Source organism: Equus asinus, chromosome 13 (assembly GCF_041296235.1).
Source record: "Equus asinus isolate D_3611 breed Donkey chromosome 13, EquAss-T2T_v2, whole genome shotgun sequence".
NCBI lineage: Eukaryota > Metazoa > Chordata > Mammalia > Perissodactyla > Equidae > Equus > Equus asinus.
The window spans coordinates 26274271-26293797 of record NC_091802.1 but is presented as its reverse complement, the minus strand read 5'-3'; the positions used below and the strand labels follow the sequence as shown (position 1 = coordinate 26293797).

The 19527-nt window shown below is 37.4% G+C and overlaps 1 protein-coding gene across 8 annotated transcripts in view; it reads left to right on the top strand.

Moving 5' to 3' along the window:
• GGNBP2 (gametogenetin binding protein 2) overlaps positions 1 to 17567 on the top strand; it is a 30697-nt gene extending 13130 nt beyond the window's left edge. For 2 of the 8 annotated variants that reach the window (XM_044745703.2, XM_070482844.1), the window contains exons 6-15: positions 3619 to 3744; positions 3838 to 3951; positions 9135 to 9338; positions 10406 to 10580; positions 11664 to 11858; positions 14244 to 14391; positions 14741 to 14866; positions 14949 to 15097; positions 15607 to 15855; positions 16921 to 17567. In XM_044745703.2, the coding sequence (XP_044601638.1) occupies positions 3619 to 3744; positions 3838 to 3951; positions 9135 to 9338; positions 10406 to 10580; positions 11664 to 11858; positions 14244 to 14391; positions 14741 to 14866; positions 14949 to 15097; positions 15607 to 15855; positions 16921 to 17124 (1690 nt within the window). In that variant the 3' untranslated portion in view covers positions 17125 to 17567. Of the gene's footprint in view, positions 1 to 3618; positions 3745 to 3837; positions 3952 to 9134; positions 9345 to 10405; positions 10581 to 11663; positions 11859 to 14243; positions 14392 to 14740; positions 14867 to 14948; positions 15098 to 15606; positions 15856 to 16920 lie in introns of all 8 variants that reach the window. The other 6 variants (XM_044745702.2, XM_044745701.2, XM_044745705.2 and 3 more) reach the window with 3 other exon arrangements.
• Positions 17568 to 19527: the final 1960 nt, after the last annotated feature.

The following is a 19527-nucleotide window of genomic DNA, read 5'->3' as shown; positions in this document are numbered from 1 at the left end:
TCTCCCAGCACAGAGGCAGAGTTGCCCCATACAAATTGCTTGGGGTAAGGGGTGGTAAGGAGAAGCCATTTGAAAGAAGTTTCTAAGAAGTAACTTTTGGCGAGAATGGGATGATGTAAAACTATACTTCTGAATTAATTTTAAAAATGAGTTTTCTAATATCCCATCAGTAGTGTTGACATCATTGTATAGACGTTTTCCTCCCTGATAGAAAGACCTGGATGACCAGGTGGTGGTATGTTAATGATCTGTTAAACAAGGTTTTTTTTTCTATACTCAGGATCAAAAATTTTATTATGAGAACTGTCAAACACATAGAAAAGTAGAGAGACTGTACCAGGATCCCCCTCCCCACAGATACCTTCACGCAGATTCAGTAGTTATCAAGATTTGCCACATTTGTTTCATTTACCACCTTTTCCTTTGTTGAAGTATTTTAAAGCAAGTCCCAGGCATCATGTTATTTTACTCCTACATATTTTCACAGGCATCTCTAAATATTTGGTATTTTCTTTCATAATGACAGTGCCATTATAACACCTAACAAAATTAACTATGATAATCTTGTACCCAGTTCGTATTCACATATCCCCAACTGTCTCTAAAAGTGTCCTTTTATGTTGATTTGTTAGGATCGAAACAAGAACCACACATTACATGATATCTAAATGTGAGAGTGCTCTGAACCCAGGAAAGCTCTACACAACCTAGAGTGGTTATCTAAGGATAATTGCTATTTCACATACCTGATTATCAGTATCTTTAGAAAATTCCTGATTTTCTGAATGCAGAATTCAGTCTAGTTTTCTCATTAAACAATAACTTGTATCTGAATGACCTGTTGGCTAAAGCCACAGAGTAGTATGGTGTAATAAAAAGCTTACCTTCTGGATTTTTTATTATGAATATTTTTCAGTGAGGAACTAAAAAGCAACAGATAAACCCTAAGATCTTACACATCTGTGCCCATTGCTACCTTCCTTCAAAGACCCGTCCTTCCACTTTTCCTCTGGATTCCATCTCCTCTCTTGTTCTTAGTGACTTTGCTTCATTAATTATCTACTTTTATTAAATTGACATACAGCTATATTTTCCTATATTTCAGCTTAAAAAGAAAAACAAACCTCCGTAGACTTCACATCCCCCTTTAGCTACAGCCCCACCACATGGGAAGCCAAATGTTTCAGAAAGTTTTTTGCTGGGTTATGGAATCACTATGAATGGATTTAGTTGATCATAAGCAATGTCTTCTCAGTTGATCATAAGCTTTAGTTATTGTCATATGCCCTATGGATAGTGGGCCAGGGAGTACAGTCTGCTTAGCCAAGACTCCCTCTCATCTACTTTGGATAGTCTCCACCATTGTGTGCTTCTATGACTCTCCATTTTTTATATTTCCACAGTTATTCCCCCCTTTTTCTGTTTATACTTTCTTCAGGGAAAGTATTATACATTTGATTAGATTTCAGCCTAGTGAATAGGAACAGTCCCGCTCAGCCTTCCTGAGAGTGTTCTCATATCCATGCAGGTAAACCCAAGTTATTGTATGTCTTCGGAGTAAGTTTGAGATCCAAAAGAAAGGTCTAGGCCAGAGCTGTAGGCCTGTAGCTGATGATTGAAGATTATCTTAGAGAATGATATATAAGATCACCTAGAGGAAGAGTAGAGTAAGAGAGAAGAATGCTGAGGGAATTCAATTTAATTGTAGAAAAGAAGCCAGTAAAGAAACTTGAGAAAGAGTGGCCAGTGAGCTAGGAGGAAGCCAAGGGAAAAGAGTGTTTCAGGGGGGTCTGGTTGGCTGTATTGAGTGCTACTGAGTCATCTAGGACCCAAAAGTTTTCATTGAATATAGCAACACTGAGCTAATTGGTGATCTTGATGAGCAGATCTGTGGTTGAGTGGAAGTGGAATCCACATCAGAATGGGTAGAAAAGTGAATGCAAGGTAAGGTTGTAATGGAGTAAGCTGTGAGTGGAAAGTATGGGAGTAGAACTAGGAAGTGGAAAGACTTCTTTTTCAGGAAGCTTAATCTTGAAAGGAAGGAGCAACATAAAGACTTTCAGTCTGGAGAGATTATGGATTAAATCTTGATTTGAGCTGTAGAATTTTTTTGAAAAAGCTTTTTTTTAAGAATACTTTCACGTTGGGAGCCGTCGGTGGCGCAGCGGTTAAGTGCGCACGTTCCACTTCTCAGTGGCCTGGGGTTTGCCGGTTCGCATCCCTGGTGCGGACGTGGCACCGCTTGTCACACCATGCTGTGGTAGGTATCCCATGTATAAAGTAGAGGAAGATGGGCACGGATGTTAGCTCAGGGCTGGTCTTCCCCAGCAAAAAGAGGAGAATTGACTGTAGTTGGCTCAGGGCTAATGTTCCTTAAAAAAAAAAAGAATACTTTCACATTCTTATGATGTAATTATCATTCCCCAGCTCTGATTTCATGAACCTTTCCCTCGATGATGAGAACTTGAATTTGAGAGTTACTGAGTTTTAGGAGGTTATGGATCACTCAAGCATAATTAGAAAAAGGAAATATAGCAGTTGAGAGTAAAAGGGTGTAACATGGAAGGCAGAGCAGGAGTTGAGGTTTTTTATTTCAAAAATAAGCAGCACTGAATCTTGTCCTGAACCTTTCTGAGGGAGAGTAGGGAGCTGAATTGTATGTATGACCTTATGTGGTGGGCAGGGGATGGAGAAATACCTATTTAGCCATATAGAGTGGGTTAAGTAAAGATTCAGAGGTTTTTCCATCTCAACCATCCAAGGTAATGAATTTCTAGGACTGTAGTGAGACCTGCAGAAGAACAGGCAGGAGCCAGTTGAAAATCATGAAAAATCAAGAAGACTTATCATTGACTGGAATGTAGACACAATTGCTCTTGGAATGCACATCTGCAGCAAAGCAAATTGCATGACCAGCACCACATTGCAACCTGTGGGGGAGGGAGAGTCTGGGAAGTTTTTTAGTAAGTTTCAAAAAAAAAAAAATCATTTATATAATCCTTATTACTAATTTAGGCTGTATAAAGTGTTCATCTTAGTATGCTATCATTATTTTAGTCAACCTAAACATTTATTTAGTATAATTAGATTAATCTGTGACTTCCTCAGCTACTTGTAAATGTGAAGATAAGAATTTTGTTACCATGGGCTAGCTATAAAATCACATTAAGTAAATCAAAACTTGTTAGAATTTTTAATTTGTGGAAGATTGATGCATGTTTATAGGTGAAAATGTTGTATAATTTTTTTCAGCCCTTTTGACTTTAAAACGTTCCAGGTAGATTTGCTCGTAAAATGCTTAGTATATCAACCAGTTGCTATCTTGAGAAATGTAAATGTTGTTAAATTATATCAACATATGTCAACATATATTATATCAACAATATATGTTGTAAACTTAATAGTTGAGCAGAAGTTTTTAATATAAGGATATGAGCACACGTTTAAATAACATTTTAATATGGTTGAAGTGAATATGTAATTATATGCAGATTTACAAACTTACCCTACTAATATCTTACTGTATTAAAGAGTTCTTGATTTTAATTTAGACTACAGAAATTATTCCTTCAGATTCTCTCAGTGTCACTAAGTTTTGTACTATACTGTATACTACAGTGAAGGGAGCAGTAGCAGTGTCAGTTCAGAGAAGTTAAGTACAGATAAGAGAAGTAGTGAAGACCACAGGAAGGACAGCAAGTGTAGGATCATTTTCCATTATGGACCTTTCCAGGGAACAGCCAGGTAAAATCAAGCAATCCTTTTCTCTGCTTTTTTTTTTTAATGTTTTACCCTTATGTATTTCTCCTTTTCACTAATAGTTGTTTCTTTCTGCAGAGGTTGTTGGATGGACGTATGGGAACTAATGTCCCAAGAATGCAGGGATGAAGTAGTTTTAATTGACTCTAGTTGTCTTTTAGAAACACTAGAAACATATCTGCGAAAACACAGGTAAGTCTAAAGGTCATTGTGGTACAGTTGGAAGGTGCCTTAGCTGTCAGTCATCCAGACTGACCCACCACTGACCTCCTTCATGTAATAGTACTCCAGCCTTCCCGTTAATACCTGGCACTAGGCAGAGCTTAATGTTAGGGTAGGCAGTTCCTTTATGGGATGACTCTCAGTGTTAGCTTTCTTGGGTTGAGCCAGCATCTCCTTTTTTTGTAATATTTACCTGTTGGTTCCAGGTGAGTCTTTCAAGAAAACACAGAATGATTGAATCGAGTAAAGTGTACTTAATCACTTTGTAAACTCTAGTATTCCTTGTGTTTATGATAGAAGCATTTCATAATGTTATTTTCTAAGTTAAAGTTAAATTAGCAGCTTTCACTTAGTAATTTTTGAATTATTTCTTCTGTAGTTGTTTGTGAAGACCTAAAAATAGAGTTGGAATTGATGTGCTTCATGTACTATAAAAGTAACTTCAGATTTTTCTTTTTAGAATACTACTTTACAAAGGAATTTTCTAAGTGTCATTAACATTTGGAAATTCGTAGGGAGGGAGAGTGCAGTAGGAAAGGAAACTGGTAAGGGAGCCATCTAGAGATGGCATTTTGGGGGGAGTTGTATTGTTTTAATATAAATTTGTCACATGTTGGGTTTGTGGTTGTGTGTTCTTTTACCTTGGGACAGATATACACAATTACTTTGGGGACACTTTTAGAACATACGTGAATGATAAAGACTGGCATTTTCAAGGTTGGTATTTATATGGCAATGAGCTAATGACAACCTGCATGCTAAGTTTATTAGGTGCTTCTCTTTTTTCAGTTATAAACTTTATTACTTGCTTTTTTGGTTGATTATACCCAAGAGAGTAGAGAATGTGTCAATTATTTAGATTTTGGAGGAGCATTATATAGATACAACATATATAAATGTATATGTGTTCATTATAGATTCCTTTGTCTTTTATTATGAATTGATCCTTATATTCAAAATGAATTGATCCATCCAAGAGATAGCTTTTTTGGGTGATAAATTACTAGTTATTAGAGCTAATGTTGTGGAGTTTCCTCTAATGGTTGTAGATATTTCCTGTGGTTTGGGGCAGTGTTTTTATTTATAAGAAGGTGGAGTCCATTTTATAAATATCTTAAGGGTGGGGAGAAGTACGATTAAGAGAATAATTAAGGGAGATTGCATTGAATCTGGGTTCTACTGATTATTACTTTGTACAAGTTTTATGTGCCTTAATTTTTTTCTTAAGACAAAAATAATGATAGTACTGATCTTACAGGATTTGTTGTAGGATTAAATTTGTTGTGGGGATTGATGATAGATGGCAGGGTTTACAACTTAGAATAGTATCTGGCACATAGTAAGCACATCGGTGAATGTTTGCATGACAGATTTACAAGTCCTTATTCATGTGTTTCTAGTTCTTATTTTAGGTGCAGTTGGAGTTTTTGAGGTATAGTCAGCTGAAAATGATTTCTAAACACCTAAATAATGTGCCTTTTTGTAACTTTATTTAGTGGACTTTTTTGAACACTTTGATTTGATAACACTCTTTAGCAAGTTGAGTATTATAGTAGTATATTACCTGTATTAGAAATGAGGTGGGGGCCAGCCCTGTGGCCGAGAGGTTAAGTTCATGCGCTTCGCTTCTGCAGCCCAGGGTTTCGCTGGTTTGGATTCTAGGCGTGGACCTAGCACTACTCATCAGGCCATCCTGAGGCAGTGTCCGACATAGCAGAACTAGAAGGACCTACAACTAGAATATATAACTATGTACAGGAGGCTTTGGAGAGAAGAAAAAATATATATTGGCAACAGATGTTAGCTCAGGACTAGTCTTCAAAAAAAAAAAAAAAAGAAATGAAGTGTTAGGAAACTGAAACCTCTGCCTTAAAAAAATGTTTTTTAAAATTTATGTGCAAAGTTATTCTTGAAAACAGGAAAAATCACTTTCATTCTTACGGCTTCCATATAATATTTTTAAATTGCTGTTTACTTATGCTTATGTTACTTATGATTATATACAATCAAACACATAGTAAACTACTTGAAGGATTTAAAGCAGTAAAATATAGAGAAAATATTTCAGGTTTTATTATTGGTACTGTGTGACATTTAACCATTTATTTACCTGAAAATGTAAACTTAACCATTTGTAACCTGAAAACATGGAAGTATTGTTAGTTCGGTGTTTATAATCCATTTCTTCCCCCAAAGGGAAGACTTTTTTGTTGTTGTGGTAAAAAAAACAAGTAACAGATTTAACGTTTTAACAGTTTTTAAGTGTGCACTACAGTATTGTTAACTGTATGCTCATTGTTGTATTAGAGCTCTCTAGAATTTTTTCATCTTGAGTGACTGAAACTTATACCCATTGAACAACTCCTTGTTTACTCCTCCTCCCAACTCCTGGCAGCTACCATTTTCTTTTCTGTTTCCATGAGTTTGATTACTCTAGATAACTCACATAGGTGAAATCATGCAGTGTTTGTCTTTTTGTGATTGACTTATTTCACTTAGCATAATGTCTTCAAGGTTCATTCATATTGTAGCATGTGACAATTTCCTTCTTTAAGGCTGAATAATATCCCATTGTATGTATATACCACGTTCTATCTGTCAGTGGACATTTAGGTTACTCCCACATCTTGGCTATTGTGGATAATGCTGCAGTGAACATGAGTTTGCAAATATCTGTTTGAGATCCTGTTTTCGATTCTTTTGAATATTTATTCAGAAGTGGGATTGCCAGATCATATGATAGTTTTATTTTTAATTTTTTGAGGACATGCCATACTGTTTACCATAGTGGCAGCATCATTTTAGAATCTCTCCAGCAGTGTGCATGGGTTCTAATTTCTCCACATTCTCACCAACACTTGCTATTTCCTCATTTTTTGATAGTGGCCATACTAGCGGATAGATGGTGATAGTGCGTGGTTTTAATTTGCATTTCTCTCTTGATTAGTGATGTTGAGCATCTTTTCATATGCTTGTTAGCCATTTGCATATGTTCTTTGGAGACATGTCTCTTCGCATCCTTTGCCCATTTTTTAATTGAGTTTTTATTGTTACTGAGTTTTAGGAGTTCTTTATATATTCTGGATATTAACTCCTTGTCCAATATATGGTTTGCAAATATTTTCTATTTTCCAAAGATAGTCTTTCACTCTGTTGAAATTTGATGTACTCATTTGTCCATTTTTACTTTTGTTTCCTGTGTTTTTGATGTCATATACAAGAAATCATCGCCTCTTCCAATGTCATGAAATTTCTCTTCCCTGTGTTTTCTTCTAGGAGTTTAATGGTTTCAGATCTTAACGTTTAGGTCTTTAACCCATTTTGACTTAATTTTTGTGTATTTCTTTGTCTATTTTTAAAGAATTCGTGAAACACAATGATTTAACTTTACTTGTCAACATTCTTGCCTATGTTTACCAAGTAGGCTTAGAGCCTCTATTTTAGTATGTATTCATTTCAAGAAACAACAGTTATTTACTATGGGGCCAGAAAGATGTTTCTATCAAACTAATGTGTGGCAGTATAAGGGTAAATACTGTAGAGAGAAGTATAAATCAGAAATAATTGTAACAGAGGAAGATTGAATTCTAACTATGGAAATGGCAGAAGGCTTCTTTAAGGGTGGACATGATTTAAGCAAATGAAGAAGGATGTGAAGAGGAGTGGGAGGAAGCAGAAGAAAAAAACTTTGAAGTAGGGACACATTGGCTGTATTTAAAGTAGTCTGTTGTATATATGGTATGTATACAGGGGCAGGGTAGAGTAGGGGGAAGCATGAAGGGAGAGGTGAATCTTGGGAAATAAGGCTGCAAATAGTAGATTGGGTAAGAGAAGGGGTTACTGAAGGCCTTAATAAGGAGTTTGCATTTTATTCATAGACAGTAGGGAGGTTTTTAAGGAGAGAGAGAATCAGATTTGTTTTAAAGAATTATTTTGGAATGGGTGATACATTAGAGCTAGGAAGAGTGGAAGCAGGGAAGCCGGTTAAGAAGCTTTTAAAAAAATTGTCTAGGCAGTTTAAAATAGGGCAGAGAGAATTGAAAAGAAGGGACCTACAAGAGATGTAAGAAAGACAGAATTGATACCAACTGACTGCACCCCTGAAAGGGGGACCTAAGGAGAAGTTGGAATTACCTAAGGTTTCATCCTGGGTGACTATGTGAATAATGATGTTGTTAACAGAGATGGAAGTGAATGTGTTGCCCTTGGTTTTGTACAGTAAGTTTAACGTGTTGCCTGTTGGCCATCTGTGACGTCCCCCATTTTTCGGTATGGGTCTGGCCCTCAGGCAAGGGCACAGACTTGAACAGAGCTGAAGAGTTGAGACTTAGACCTGTTGGCTTAAGCCATCGGAGTAGATGAGCTCACCTAGGGAGATTAATTTAAATCAGAGATGAAAGTTTCCTTGTTCCATGACAACTGATCTTCTCAGAGAGCCAGTTATTAATATTGTGAACCTGGCTTTTCACCAGACCAGTTTCTTCCTTGTTTTAGGAATTCAAAGATAAAGAAACCAGGCTCTGTTCTTTTTTTCCTGATTGAATAATGTATGTTGTCTATATTATGTCTGTGTATTGAGAAACATGCATTTTTTTAGAAGAAAGAATTTGACATTTTGGAAATTACCAGTAAACTAAAAATACATATATCACTTTCCCATTCTTCTTGCTCCCGCCTACCCCAAATGCCTAGCTACCAATGTATTAAAATGTTGTAGTAAAAATTTGAATCCAGGTTTACTGGCTAAAGAGAGCAACTATTTTCAGAGGCTGAAAAGAGGGATCCTACAAGTCGTTGCTTTGTAGCCTCCTTTGTTTTATTTCTGGCCTGTAGTAATAGATCTTGAAGTGGAGATATGCAAGTCCTTGGCAACTAGTATTTTCTGGGCTTATATTTTATGAAATAACAGGTATCTATCTGTATCATTCTTTTAGGCTATGTGCTTCTCTATTTAAAAATCATTTGCAAATAGAGATCTTGCTATATTTACGTAATCTCTAAATTTGTGTTTATGTATGTTTTCAGTGTGTGTATGGTGGCTTTTTTTTAATGCTCTATATGGGAGGGGACTGACATTGTCTAGTACACTGTTATATGCTATGTGAAATAATTACACAGCCAGTTCTTAATTTTAAGATTTTTCTTTTCAACAGGTTTTGTACCGATTGCAAAAATAAAGTTCTCCGAGCATACAATATCCTTATTGGTGAACTTGATTGCAGCAAAGAGAAGGGCTACTGTGCTGCACTTTATGAAGGCTTGCGGTGCTGTCCACATGAACGACACATACATGTTTGCTGTGAAACAGACTTCATTGCACATCTTTTGGGTCGTGCTGAGCCAGAGTTCGCAGGAGGGTATGAGTATGTAATTTGCTAGAATGGGCTATCTAGCGCTTTGCTTCATTTTATTACCAAAAGTTTATTTCCATCACCTTCTGCCTCAGTACATATGATATGTGTATAAATTAGATTGTGCCTGTAAAGATTTTGCTTTCTTTAATACATGCATTTCTTAATTGACTGATTAAAAATAGTGAGAAGGTGTTCCGTGGTGTTTGGTTCAGTCCTCTGCTTCTTGTTGCTTGAAGTAGGCAGACTTTTTTTGGCTTTCATTATTATAGATTGTCATTTTCATTTGAAAATGATTAGAAGGAATTTTCCCCCTTCTATCCATGCATTTCCATGTTTAAATTTTGTTTATAATGATGTTTTTTGCATAGGAAGTAAGGTCTTTACAGCAGGGGGTTAAGAAATGCTTTACTGAATGTAATTCATGAACTGTGTATATTATTATTAAATTATATAGGAACATAAAATTTTACCTCTGGCTTTGTTGTGAAAATAAAATGAGAAAAAGTTGTTCATTGAATAAATCGAGCCCATTTCCCTTCGTGTTTTGTGTACCAACTCTCATTTGAGTGCCTACTTTCTGTTAGGCATTTTGAATACAAAGACTTCTTTTATCACTAAAATTCTGTGAACACATCTACTCAAGACAGGCCTAGAGGGCTTTTGTCCATGATTGAATCACTTTGGCATTGCCTGTCTTCATTCCCCCTCAAAAAAAGAAACAGAAATTGAACAAGCATTTGCTTAATTGGAAGGTGAAAGGAACTGTCATGCCTACTGTGAGCTGACACTTAAACATGAATTCTCTGTGCCCAAACACCCATCTCTTTAGGGCCAGTTCCTGAATTACCTTATTTTTAGCAATATTAGGACTGAGTTCTACCTGCATGTGTATTTCTCATGGGCTGTGTCCACGTATGCTTGTGTATTTATGTATACATTGAGTTTGTATACCTGTGTTGTTATTAGGTATGCAGATTGTGTTTAAATCCTGAACTTGCAGATGTATTATCCATTTTTACTGTTTCATTTAAGGGTATTAGGAATTATGTATGATTTATTCTCCTTTATAGGCGAAGAGAAAGGCATGCCAAGACAATAGATATAGCTCAAGAAGAAGTTCTGACCTGCTTGGGAATTCATCTTTATGAAAGACTACATCGAATCTGGCAAAAACTAAGAGCAGAAGAGCAAACATGGCAGATGCTTTTCTATCTTGGTGTTGATGCTTTACGCAAGAGTTTTGAGGTAAGAACAGTGGGCTGCTTCAGTGTCCAAGATTGCTTAGTCAAGTTATGGGACCAGATCTTAATGTAAGTTACCAGTCTGACCTTGCCTCAGAGGGCTGCCATCCACTGATACAATGTCATAGCTTTTGGGGGATTAGGGGAGGGGTTTCCTGGGGAACTGGAGTTTAAAAGAAGTTTGTGAATTTTTCTTTGTTTTTTAATCATATTACTCCACCAGCCTTGGTTTTTTTCTCAGAGAAGAAAACTGAAGTTGATGATAATTTAATAAGATGCTGCTATGAAACATGACTAATGAAAGGTTAAAAGCAGCCCCAAAATAAGCAACAAAATTAGAAGCCTTTAATGAGTCCCATTTGCCTGCTGATGTCCAGTAGTATGAAGTAAATGCTGGCTGAGTGCTGTGATGTAAGAACTACATTTTAGAAGCACATTCTTTATAATGCTGATAATAGGGTTTAGTGCTTGTGATTTGGTAATTTTTTTTTCAGTTATAATCTGTAGAACATAAGTTTTTGGCTAGTAAATATTTTGTTATATTTTAGGGTGTGGTTGTAACCCTCTAACTGGGTCACCAGTCCCTTTTGAGAATGGTATGAAAGCTATAAACCCTTCTTTCAGAAGCCCATCCTTGAATTTTAAGCACTCTTTGGGGAGTCTGAGATTTGTACTAGTTCTTTGAACAGATTTGGAATTCCTTTTCTCTTTGTATGTTTGTGTCTTCAGAAACCTGGGTCACCTGATCAGGTTAAATAATCTCATTGTGTGAAGAAATGAGTGAATATTTACTGTGTTATAATTCTGAAATTTGAAACTAGAATATTTCTGTTTTGGAATAGGAATGTGTATAAATCTACCTTTCCCATAGAGATTAGTTGTATATTCACTTCCTGAGTAGATTTTAAGGCTGTCATTTAAGTTATTAAAGTTTAAGATTCTTTGTGGAGACTACCTGGCAAAATTACATCATGAAATAGCAGTTTCTGTGTGTATACTGTCATTTAAAATTAACAAATGAGAATTTCCATGGAAAATAAAGGAAGTTTTGACCAATATTCATTCTCAACTTTTGTTTTTATCGTAGATGACTGTGGAGAAAGTACAGGGTATTAGCCGATTGGAACAACTTTGTGAAGAATTTTCAGAGGAGGAACGAGTAAGAGAACTCAAGCAAGAGAAGAAACGCCAAAAACGGAAAAACAGAAGAAAAAATAAATGTGTATGTGATATTCCTACTCCCTTACAAACAGCAGATGAAAAGGAAGTAAGCCAAGAGAAGGTAAGAGTCCTTAATATTGACTCATAAATACATAGTATTGCCTTGCTAGATTTGGGAATTTTTACTCTGCTTTTCCAGAATGTGAGCTCCTGCAGATTGTATCTTGGCTTTTTTCCTACTATAATCTGTGTAAGCCAAAATTTTTAACATCATGTGTTCGTTTTATAGAGACAATTGTTGGTTATCTTTTTACCTAACCTTAGTATGCTGTTAGATTAAAGTCCACATGTGGAAAGTTATCTCCATGCATGACCTTAGAGCAGTTCTCAACTGATCTCTGGACCCCTTTGCATTCTTAAAAATTAAGGTCCCCAATGAGCATTTTTGTTCATATGGATTTACTTACAACATTTACTGTTATTAAAACTGAAAATGGAGAAATTTAAAATTATTTATTAATTCACTTAAAATAAGCCCATTGGGGCCGGCCCAGTGGTGCAGCGGATAAGTTCGTACATTCCACTTCTCGGGGGTCTGGGGTTCGCCGGTTCGGATCCCAGGTGCGGACATGGCACCGCTTGTCATGCCATGCTGTGGTAGGCGTCCCACGTATAAAGTGGAGGAAGATGGGCACTGATGTTAGCTCAGGGCCAGTCTTCCTCAGCAAAAAGAGGAGGATTGGCAGCAGTTAGCTCAGGGCTAATCTTCCTCAAAAAAAAAAAATAATAATAAGCCCATTATATGTTAACATATATAACATTTTTGAAAAATAGCTATTTTCTGAAAAAAAGAAAAAAATTAGAAGGGTGGCATTATTTTATATTTTTGCAAATCTCTAATATTGGCTTAAAAGGAATCAGGTAGATTCTCATATTTGCTTCTGCGTTCAGTCTGTTTCCATATGTTGGTTGGTTGAAGCATATGAAGAAAGTCTGGTGTCACACAGATTTATATAGTAGGAAAAGGGAGGAGTATTTTAATATAAACCTTTTCCGATAGTTGCGGATATTCTTTGGCATGCCAACTTGACAAGTAGTGGTTTCTTAAAGATTAGTTGCAAGGTGGAACCTGACACCTTGTCACTGACCTTTTCATACTCTGTTAAATTGAAATCCATTGGTCTGTCTTGCACTTTGAATAGATCTTTTACTCATGCGTGATTTTGTATCACCCTGCATTGGTCATTTGAAAGGTACTGGTTCACTGACTTAAACAGATCTTCCCAGATATTGACGTTTCATATATAATATCAGATAATCACATTAAAACCAGTACTGATCTCATCAGAAAGGTCTTTAAGTATTGGGAAGCTTCCAGTTCATTGTGCTTGTGTATGCAAGTTTTCAAAATTCTGATGTATAGTTTGAAAGTTGGAATTTTATCATTGACAACAAATACTGTCCATTGTTTTCCTTGAAGTGATGGGCTGACTTCATTCATTTTTGAGAAAATATCTTTTATATATCCAAGTCTGAATAGTCATAGTGTGTGTCTCATTCTTTCTTTCAAGTGAAATTGATGTTCCAGGAAACAAGCAGCTAGTTCAGCTTGCAGCTCAAACAGTTGCACAAGTCCTCTTCCTCGAGACAACCATTGTCCTTTGGTATGCAGTGAAAGTGCTTTAAGCATACTTCCCGTTTGTCACATAGACTCTTAGAAAGACATCTGCTGATGGGTTGATATTTAATAAAATTAATGTTTTTACTGCTTCATCAAAGACATTCTTAAGTTGAAATATCCTTTTATTTGTTTAGTTCCTGAGAGTGCTTGACAAGTGAAGAATATAGTAACTGTTAGCATACTTTGGTTGCCACTGCCTTGATTTGTGCTAAAGCACCAGCAACTTTTTCTACCATTGCTTTTGTATCATCAGTGTAAGTGTCAGTACATTGAAAAAGGCAAATCACATCTTAGTATTATGATGAAGAAAGTTCTGACCTAGGCAACCCCTGGGATCAGCAGGCCACAGTTTGAGAACCAGTGTCCTAGACTTATGTGTTACCATTCTCTTTTTTTTTTTTTTGAGGAAGATTAGCCCTGAGCTAACATTTGCTGCCAATCCTCCTCTTTTTGCTGAGGAAGGCTGGCCCTGAGCTAACATCCGTGCCCATCTTCCTCTGCTTTTTATGTGGGATGCCTACCACAGCATGGCTTTTGCCAAGTGGTGCCATGTCTGCATCTGGGATTCGAACCGGCGAACCCCGGGCCACCGAGAAGTGGAATGTGCGCGCTTAACCGGTGTGCCACTGGGCCGGCCCCAGCCATTAACTCTTAACTGGCTTTTTGTGGGTTCATAGTCTTGAAGTGAATTAAGGATTTTTCATGAGAATAGTTGTTTCAATTGTTAACCTTATAACTCCTATGTAATTGCTTTATGGTAAGGAAATTAGAATGTAGCCATTATGGAGATAAAGCTTTTTACTCTCTCAATATTGATCCTTAAAGGAAACAGACTTCATAGAAAATAGCTGCAAAGCCTGTGGCAGCACTGAAGATGGTAATAGTTGTGTAGAAGTAATTGTTACCAACGAAAATACATCATGTACCTGTCCTAGCAGCGGCAGTCTTTTGGGGTCCCCTAAAATAAAGAAAGGTGAGTAAATAGTTTCTTTTTAAAATAAACTCAAGTCTGTTCTTTCTTTCTTTCAAATATAAGAGCTTTTAGACATCCTGTAACCTAGAATTTAGGAACTGCTGTATAGCCCCAAGTATTTCATATACTTAGACACTTAACATATCCTTTTTCTCTATGGTGTTTGATTTGTTATTTGACAAAAACAAAAACCTGTAAATTCTTAATCATATTTTCATTATTTAATTTACTTTCTACTTTGAATAAGCCATCAAGTTTTTGGAAATTTTCTGTGGTCCCAGTTGGTTCACTCTTTATCTTAAGATATTTATTGGTCCGTTAATTGTAACCCCGACCTATTTATTCTCAGGCTTATCTCCACACTGTAATGGTAGTGACTGTGGATATTCATCTAGCATGGAAGGGAGTGAAACAGGTTCTCGGGAGGGTTCGGATGTTGCCTGCACTGAAGGCATTTGTAATCACGACGAACATGGTAGGTTCAGATTAAACTTCCCAGTTATTTCTACTATGTGGCTGATTTAAGCACATAAATAAGAGATTATTGATTTCTGCAGTTGATGACTCCTGTGTTCATCACTGTGAAGACAAAGAGGATGATGGTGATAGTTGTGTTGAATGTTGGGCAAATTCCGAAGAGAACACCACCAAAGGAAAAAATAAAAAGAAGAAAAAGAAAAGCAAGATGTTGAAATGTGATGAACATGTAAGTGTCATAACTTGTGATTCTTAAACCTTTGCTGTTGAGGGAAGAACAACCTATTTTCCTTGGGGTGGTAAGTGTGCAGCTTAGCTGCTAGGATTTATTGGTTTTTTTAGAATGATTACTTTATGCACTTCAATTGGTCACTCATCTTGTGATTTTTGTGTGCATGTGTTTGATGTGATCATTTGTCCAGCAGGCCATGTGAGTCATAAATGCAGTTCATTCTTTTCATAATACTTTTAAATGTATTAGCTGTGTAATCTTGAGCAGTTTGCTTGATCTTAGTTTCCCCATCTGTAAAATGGAGATAATATTATGTCCCTATCAGATAGGCTCTTTGATATTGATGAGTTAGCGTAGTGCCTGGTGTGCAGTTACTGCAGCTGCTGTTGTTACTCAGTATTTCTTGTAAAAATTTGACATACTATCGGGGCTTTTTTTTTTCTTTAAAGAATAATTGCTGTTATTTTCTCCCTTTTCACCTGGGAAATCCTTTGCTGTGGTTTCAGATCCAAAAGCTTGGAAGCTGTATTACAGATCCAGGTAATCGAGAGACCTCAGGAAATACCATGCACACAGTGTTTCACCGTGACAAGACCAAAGATGCACATCCTGAAAGCTGTTGCAGCTCTGAAAAGGGTGGGCAGCCACTGCCTTGGTTTGAGCATAGGAAAAATGTACCACAGTTTGCAGAACCAACAGAAACGTCATTTGGTCCTGATTCCGGAAAAGGTGCCAAGAGCTTAGTTGAACTCCTTGTAAGTAAGCCATGATGTCTTGTGGATAACTGATTGCTCATGGGGTAGATGTGGGAGGGGACGGTATTTGAGGGTTTAAAGTTGGTAGTGGTGGCAGTGGGTCTTCTAAGAAAGTAAGGAAAATATTTCATTATTTTTTGGTGACTTCATTTCTGCTCTTTCACTGGTTTTTGCACCTGCTCTGGAGCACATTTCCTTGTCCTGCTTTTGTCTCAAAGGTAGAAGAGACTAGTTGGGAGAGGGGGATAGGTTTAGCGTTATGGCCAGGACTCTTGCCTCCTTGAAGATGGTTATTGAAAGCAAACTGTCTTTTTGAGTGGCTATGAATGGTAGCTACCCTTCTGGACCAGGAAAGAATATAGAATCTGAACCAGAGCCCACTTTCTAGGTGACTTCGTTTAGATGTTATATAGGATAGAAGCATAACTGAACTTGGAAAATCTTTTATAATTCACTCCAATTTTTGATACTTTAGATGAATTATACCTGATTCCAAGTGACCCAGTGGATAGTTTGTGTGGGGCTTGGAGGAAAGGGGAAGGCAGAAGGGTGGTGTCTTCTCTATAGTAATTAGGATTCTATTTTCAAACTCTTTAGAATACAAGTTTTCTCTTTTTTATATGGTCATAAAGTTTAATGGTGATGCTGTGTAACTCATAAGTTAAAAAAAGGTTAAATTTTAACTTCATTTGTAGAGATAAATGTTTCGACATAAAACTAACTAGAGATAAGTCTGAGTATTTAAAATTTGCTAACTAGCTATAACCATCTCTAATTAGTCAATTTTTAAGGCAAATGTGTGTTGGTAGTCTGCCGTGCTCTTAGGCTTCTAGGACAAATTATAGATCCAGAGTTTCAAACCAAGTTGGGTTGGATTTTATTAGTTAGTACTTTCTAAGACAGAATGACATTATGCTTATTCTGTAAACATTCTAATTAAAGGCTTTATGTGACTAAAATGAAACTAAAAAGCTAGACTGCTTTAATTTTTAGCTGTCCTCCATCACCATAGCATTTTGCATTCTTAATTAAAGTCATAGTTTTAACTACTGCTTTAATTTGCAGGATGAGTCTGAATGTACTTCAGATGAGGAAATCTTTATCTCACAAGATGAAATACAGTCATTTATGGCTAATAACCAGTCTTTCTACAGCAATAGAGAACAGTACCGACAGCATCTGAAGGAGAAATTTAATAAATACTGCCGCTTAAATGATCACAAGAGGCCCATTTGTAGTGGCTGGTTGACAACGGCTGGAGCAAATTAAATAAATAAAATAGCTCTGTCTTTCAATGAAACACTCAAGATGACTACTGCGCCTTCTCTTTCAAAAAAACTCTTAATTTAGTGACTTATGGCAAAATTTTATCTTAAATCAATGTGATTCTTTCTTGTTTTGGGAGACGGTGGAGGTAACCTCATTAGTTTGTTCTTTCTTCAGGCTTGTGTCTTTAGTTGCGTGGCTGCGCAAGGCCTGCCATATGATTTAAGCCATCTCTTTTCATTAAATGTTTCTCTTCCTGTGAGACTTACTAAAGCAACTTAGTGGCAAACAGTAATGTTGTACTTATACTTCTGTACAGAAATGACAATGAGCTGAATATATGGTTTTACAAAGTAGACATCCACTTGCGAAATGTTTGGATGTAATGTTAAAGCGCAATGTGCAAAATTTAAAATAAAGAATATTTATTAATACGCATAGTAAAATTTGGTGTACATGTTTCTACTTAATGTGTGGCAGTATTTTAATATTTGCCACTTGTGGACTTGGTACTTGGCCAGTGTTGATATTACAGAGGACAAAGTGCAAATGAGGATAGAGATAGAGATTGTTGAAGACTAAAATTCTTCCCTTGATCAGAGTTGACAACCAGTCTTTTGTTTTGAAAGAATAAATTTGCTGCGATACCTTTAAAAACTGGCTAGCATCTTACTTTCTCATGAGACTTGTCATTGCCTTTATTAAAAGTTCCCTGATACATAACACAAAGCACCTTAAATTCAGAGGTTCACATTGACCTAGAAGAATGAAAACAAAACTTGAGAATTTCAATCAAGGGTTGTCTGATAAGTAATTACTCAGCATGTAGACCTGGGATCAAATGGCTGTGCTGAGAGCTAACCACATTGCAGTCTGTGTAAGTGCATGTTCCTTACCTGGTTTCCAACAGTAAAGTTACTATGGCCTTACAGTTTACTGCTTTCGCAAGCTCTAAGTACTGAAGAAGGAGAGAGATTTCCCCCAGGAGTAGCATTTGGTTGCCGTTTAGAAGGCTGAGTTGATAGTTCAATAAACACATGTGCCTAGAGCTTTGTGTCTGCATGTTGGTAATACTTGGTGGGCAGCAGACAAGCAGTGGGACAGTCAATACTTCTGTGCAATGGGGATGGGAGGGAATTTTATGGGCTTTCTACCACTTAATCAGATTTCAGGTGGGCAACAGCAGAAGCTTGGTGAGATTTAATTTTTCTAGTTGGTGTCATTTCCTTGATCCACTCCGAGTTGTGTTTTCAAATGTAAGTGTTGTATAGGGATTGGGGCAGAGGTAAAATGAGTCATAATTCCTCTCTGACCCTTCTTTGCTTTCATCCTGGAATCCATAAAAAATGACTGAGGGCCTCCCACAGCCTTTAGCTCTGAGCCCAGTCCCCTCTCCACTACCTGTTGCAGTTAAGTTTTCTCTGGAGATCCCTAAAACCAAGCGCTGGTTTTGTTTAAATCTTTGCCCTTGAGGCCAAACAGATGAGCGCTTGTTGAATGAGTAAACCAGTCACATTCACTGCTTGTTCCATTGCTTGCAGTGGAGGGATACCAGTAGTTGTGCGGAGATGTTTTTACTTTGAAAGGACGGCTATATTAAGAATTCAGAAGTGACGCGATTTTCAGCCCTTTGATGGAATATCCTAAGTGGTCAGAGAGCACAGTGAGCTTTTCTCTAAACAAACCAACAGCCAAAGAGGCAAAGGAAAATGGAGCGAAGGCAGTTTAGAAACATCCCCTGGTCTGAAACTGGACTGCTTCCGGTCCAAACCATGCTTTTTTCTCAGTATACTCATCTACAAAATGATGTTAATAGGTACTATTTCATAGGGCTGTTGTACATTTTAATTAATATATTTAAAGTGCTTGAAAGTGCCTGTCACAGAAAGTGCTCGATAAATGCTAGCTGTTGCTTTAATCTTTGGTATACATCGTGGGAGTGGGAGTGTCTGGGACAGCTGGAGAATGTAGGCCGTTAGGGGTACAATCCCCGAATAGACGTGTACTTGGGGCGTTTCCTTGGTTAGTAAGGCCGAGTGACCAGGTAGGGTTGAGAGTCCCTCCCAAGGTAACCCAGCGCAGATGGCAGAGACAGCCTTTTCTGGGCTGAATCCTTCCCATCAGCCATCTCTGCAGGTTTAGGAGGGCGTTGGAGTCATCTTAAGTGCCCTTAATTTTCTCTTCCTGGCCTTAGGGGTCAGGAACAGTGAAGGGAGAATGAGCAAGAGGCGAGAATACGGGAGTCCTCGGGCCTGGAGCAAGCCCCTACTCAACCTCAGCTTCCCTGCCCCAACGGGAAGAGCTCACTGGTGAGCAGGACAAACCCCCAAAACCCTGCCGCGCCGGGCCACGAACCGCAGCGTTTCCTCTCGCCTGGGGCGGGGCGGGACCGGAAGGGGCGGGGCC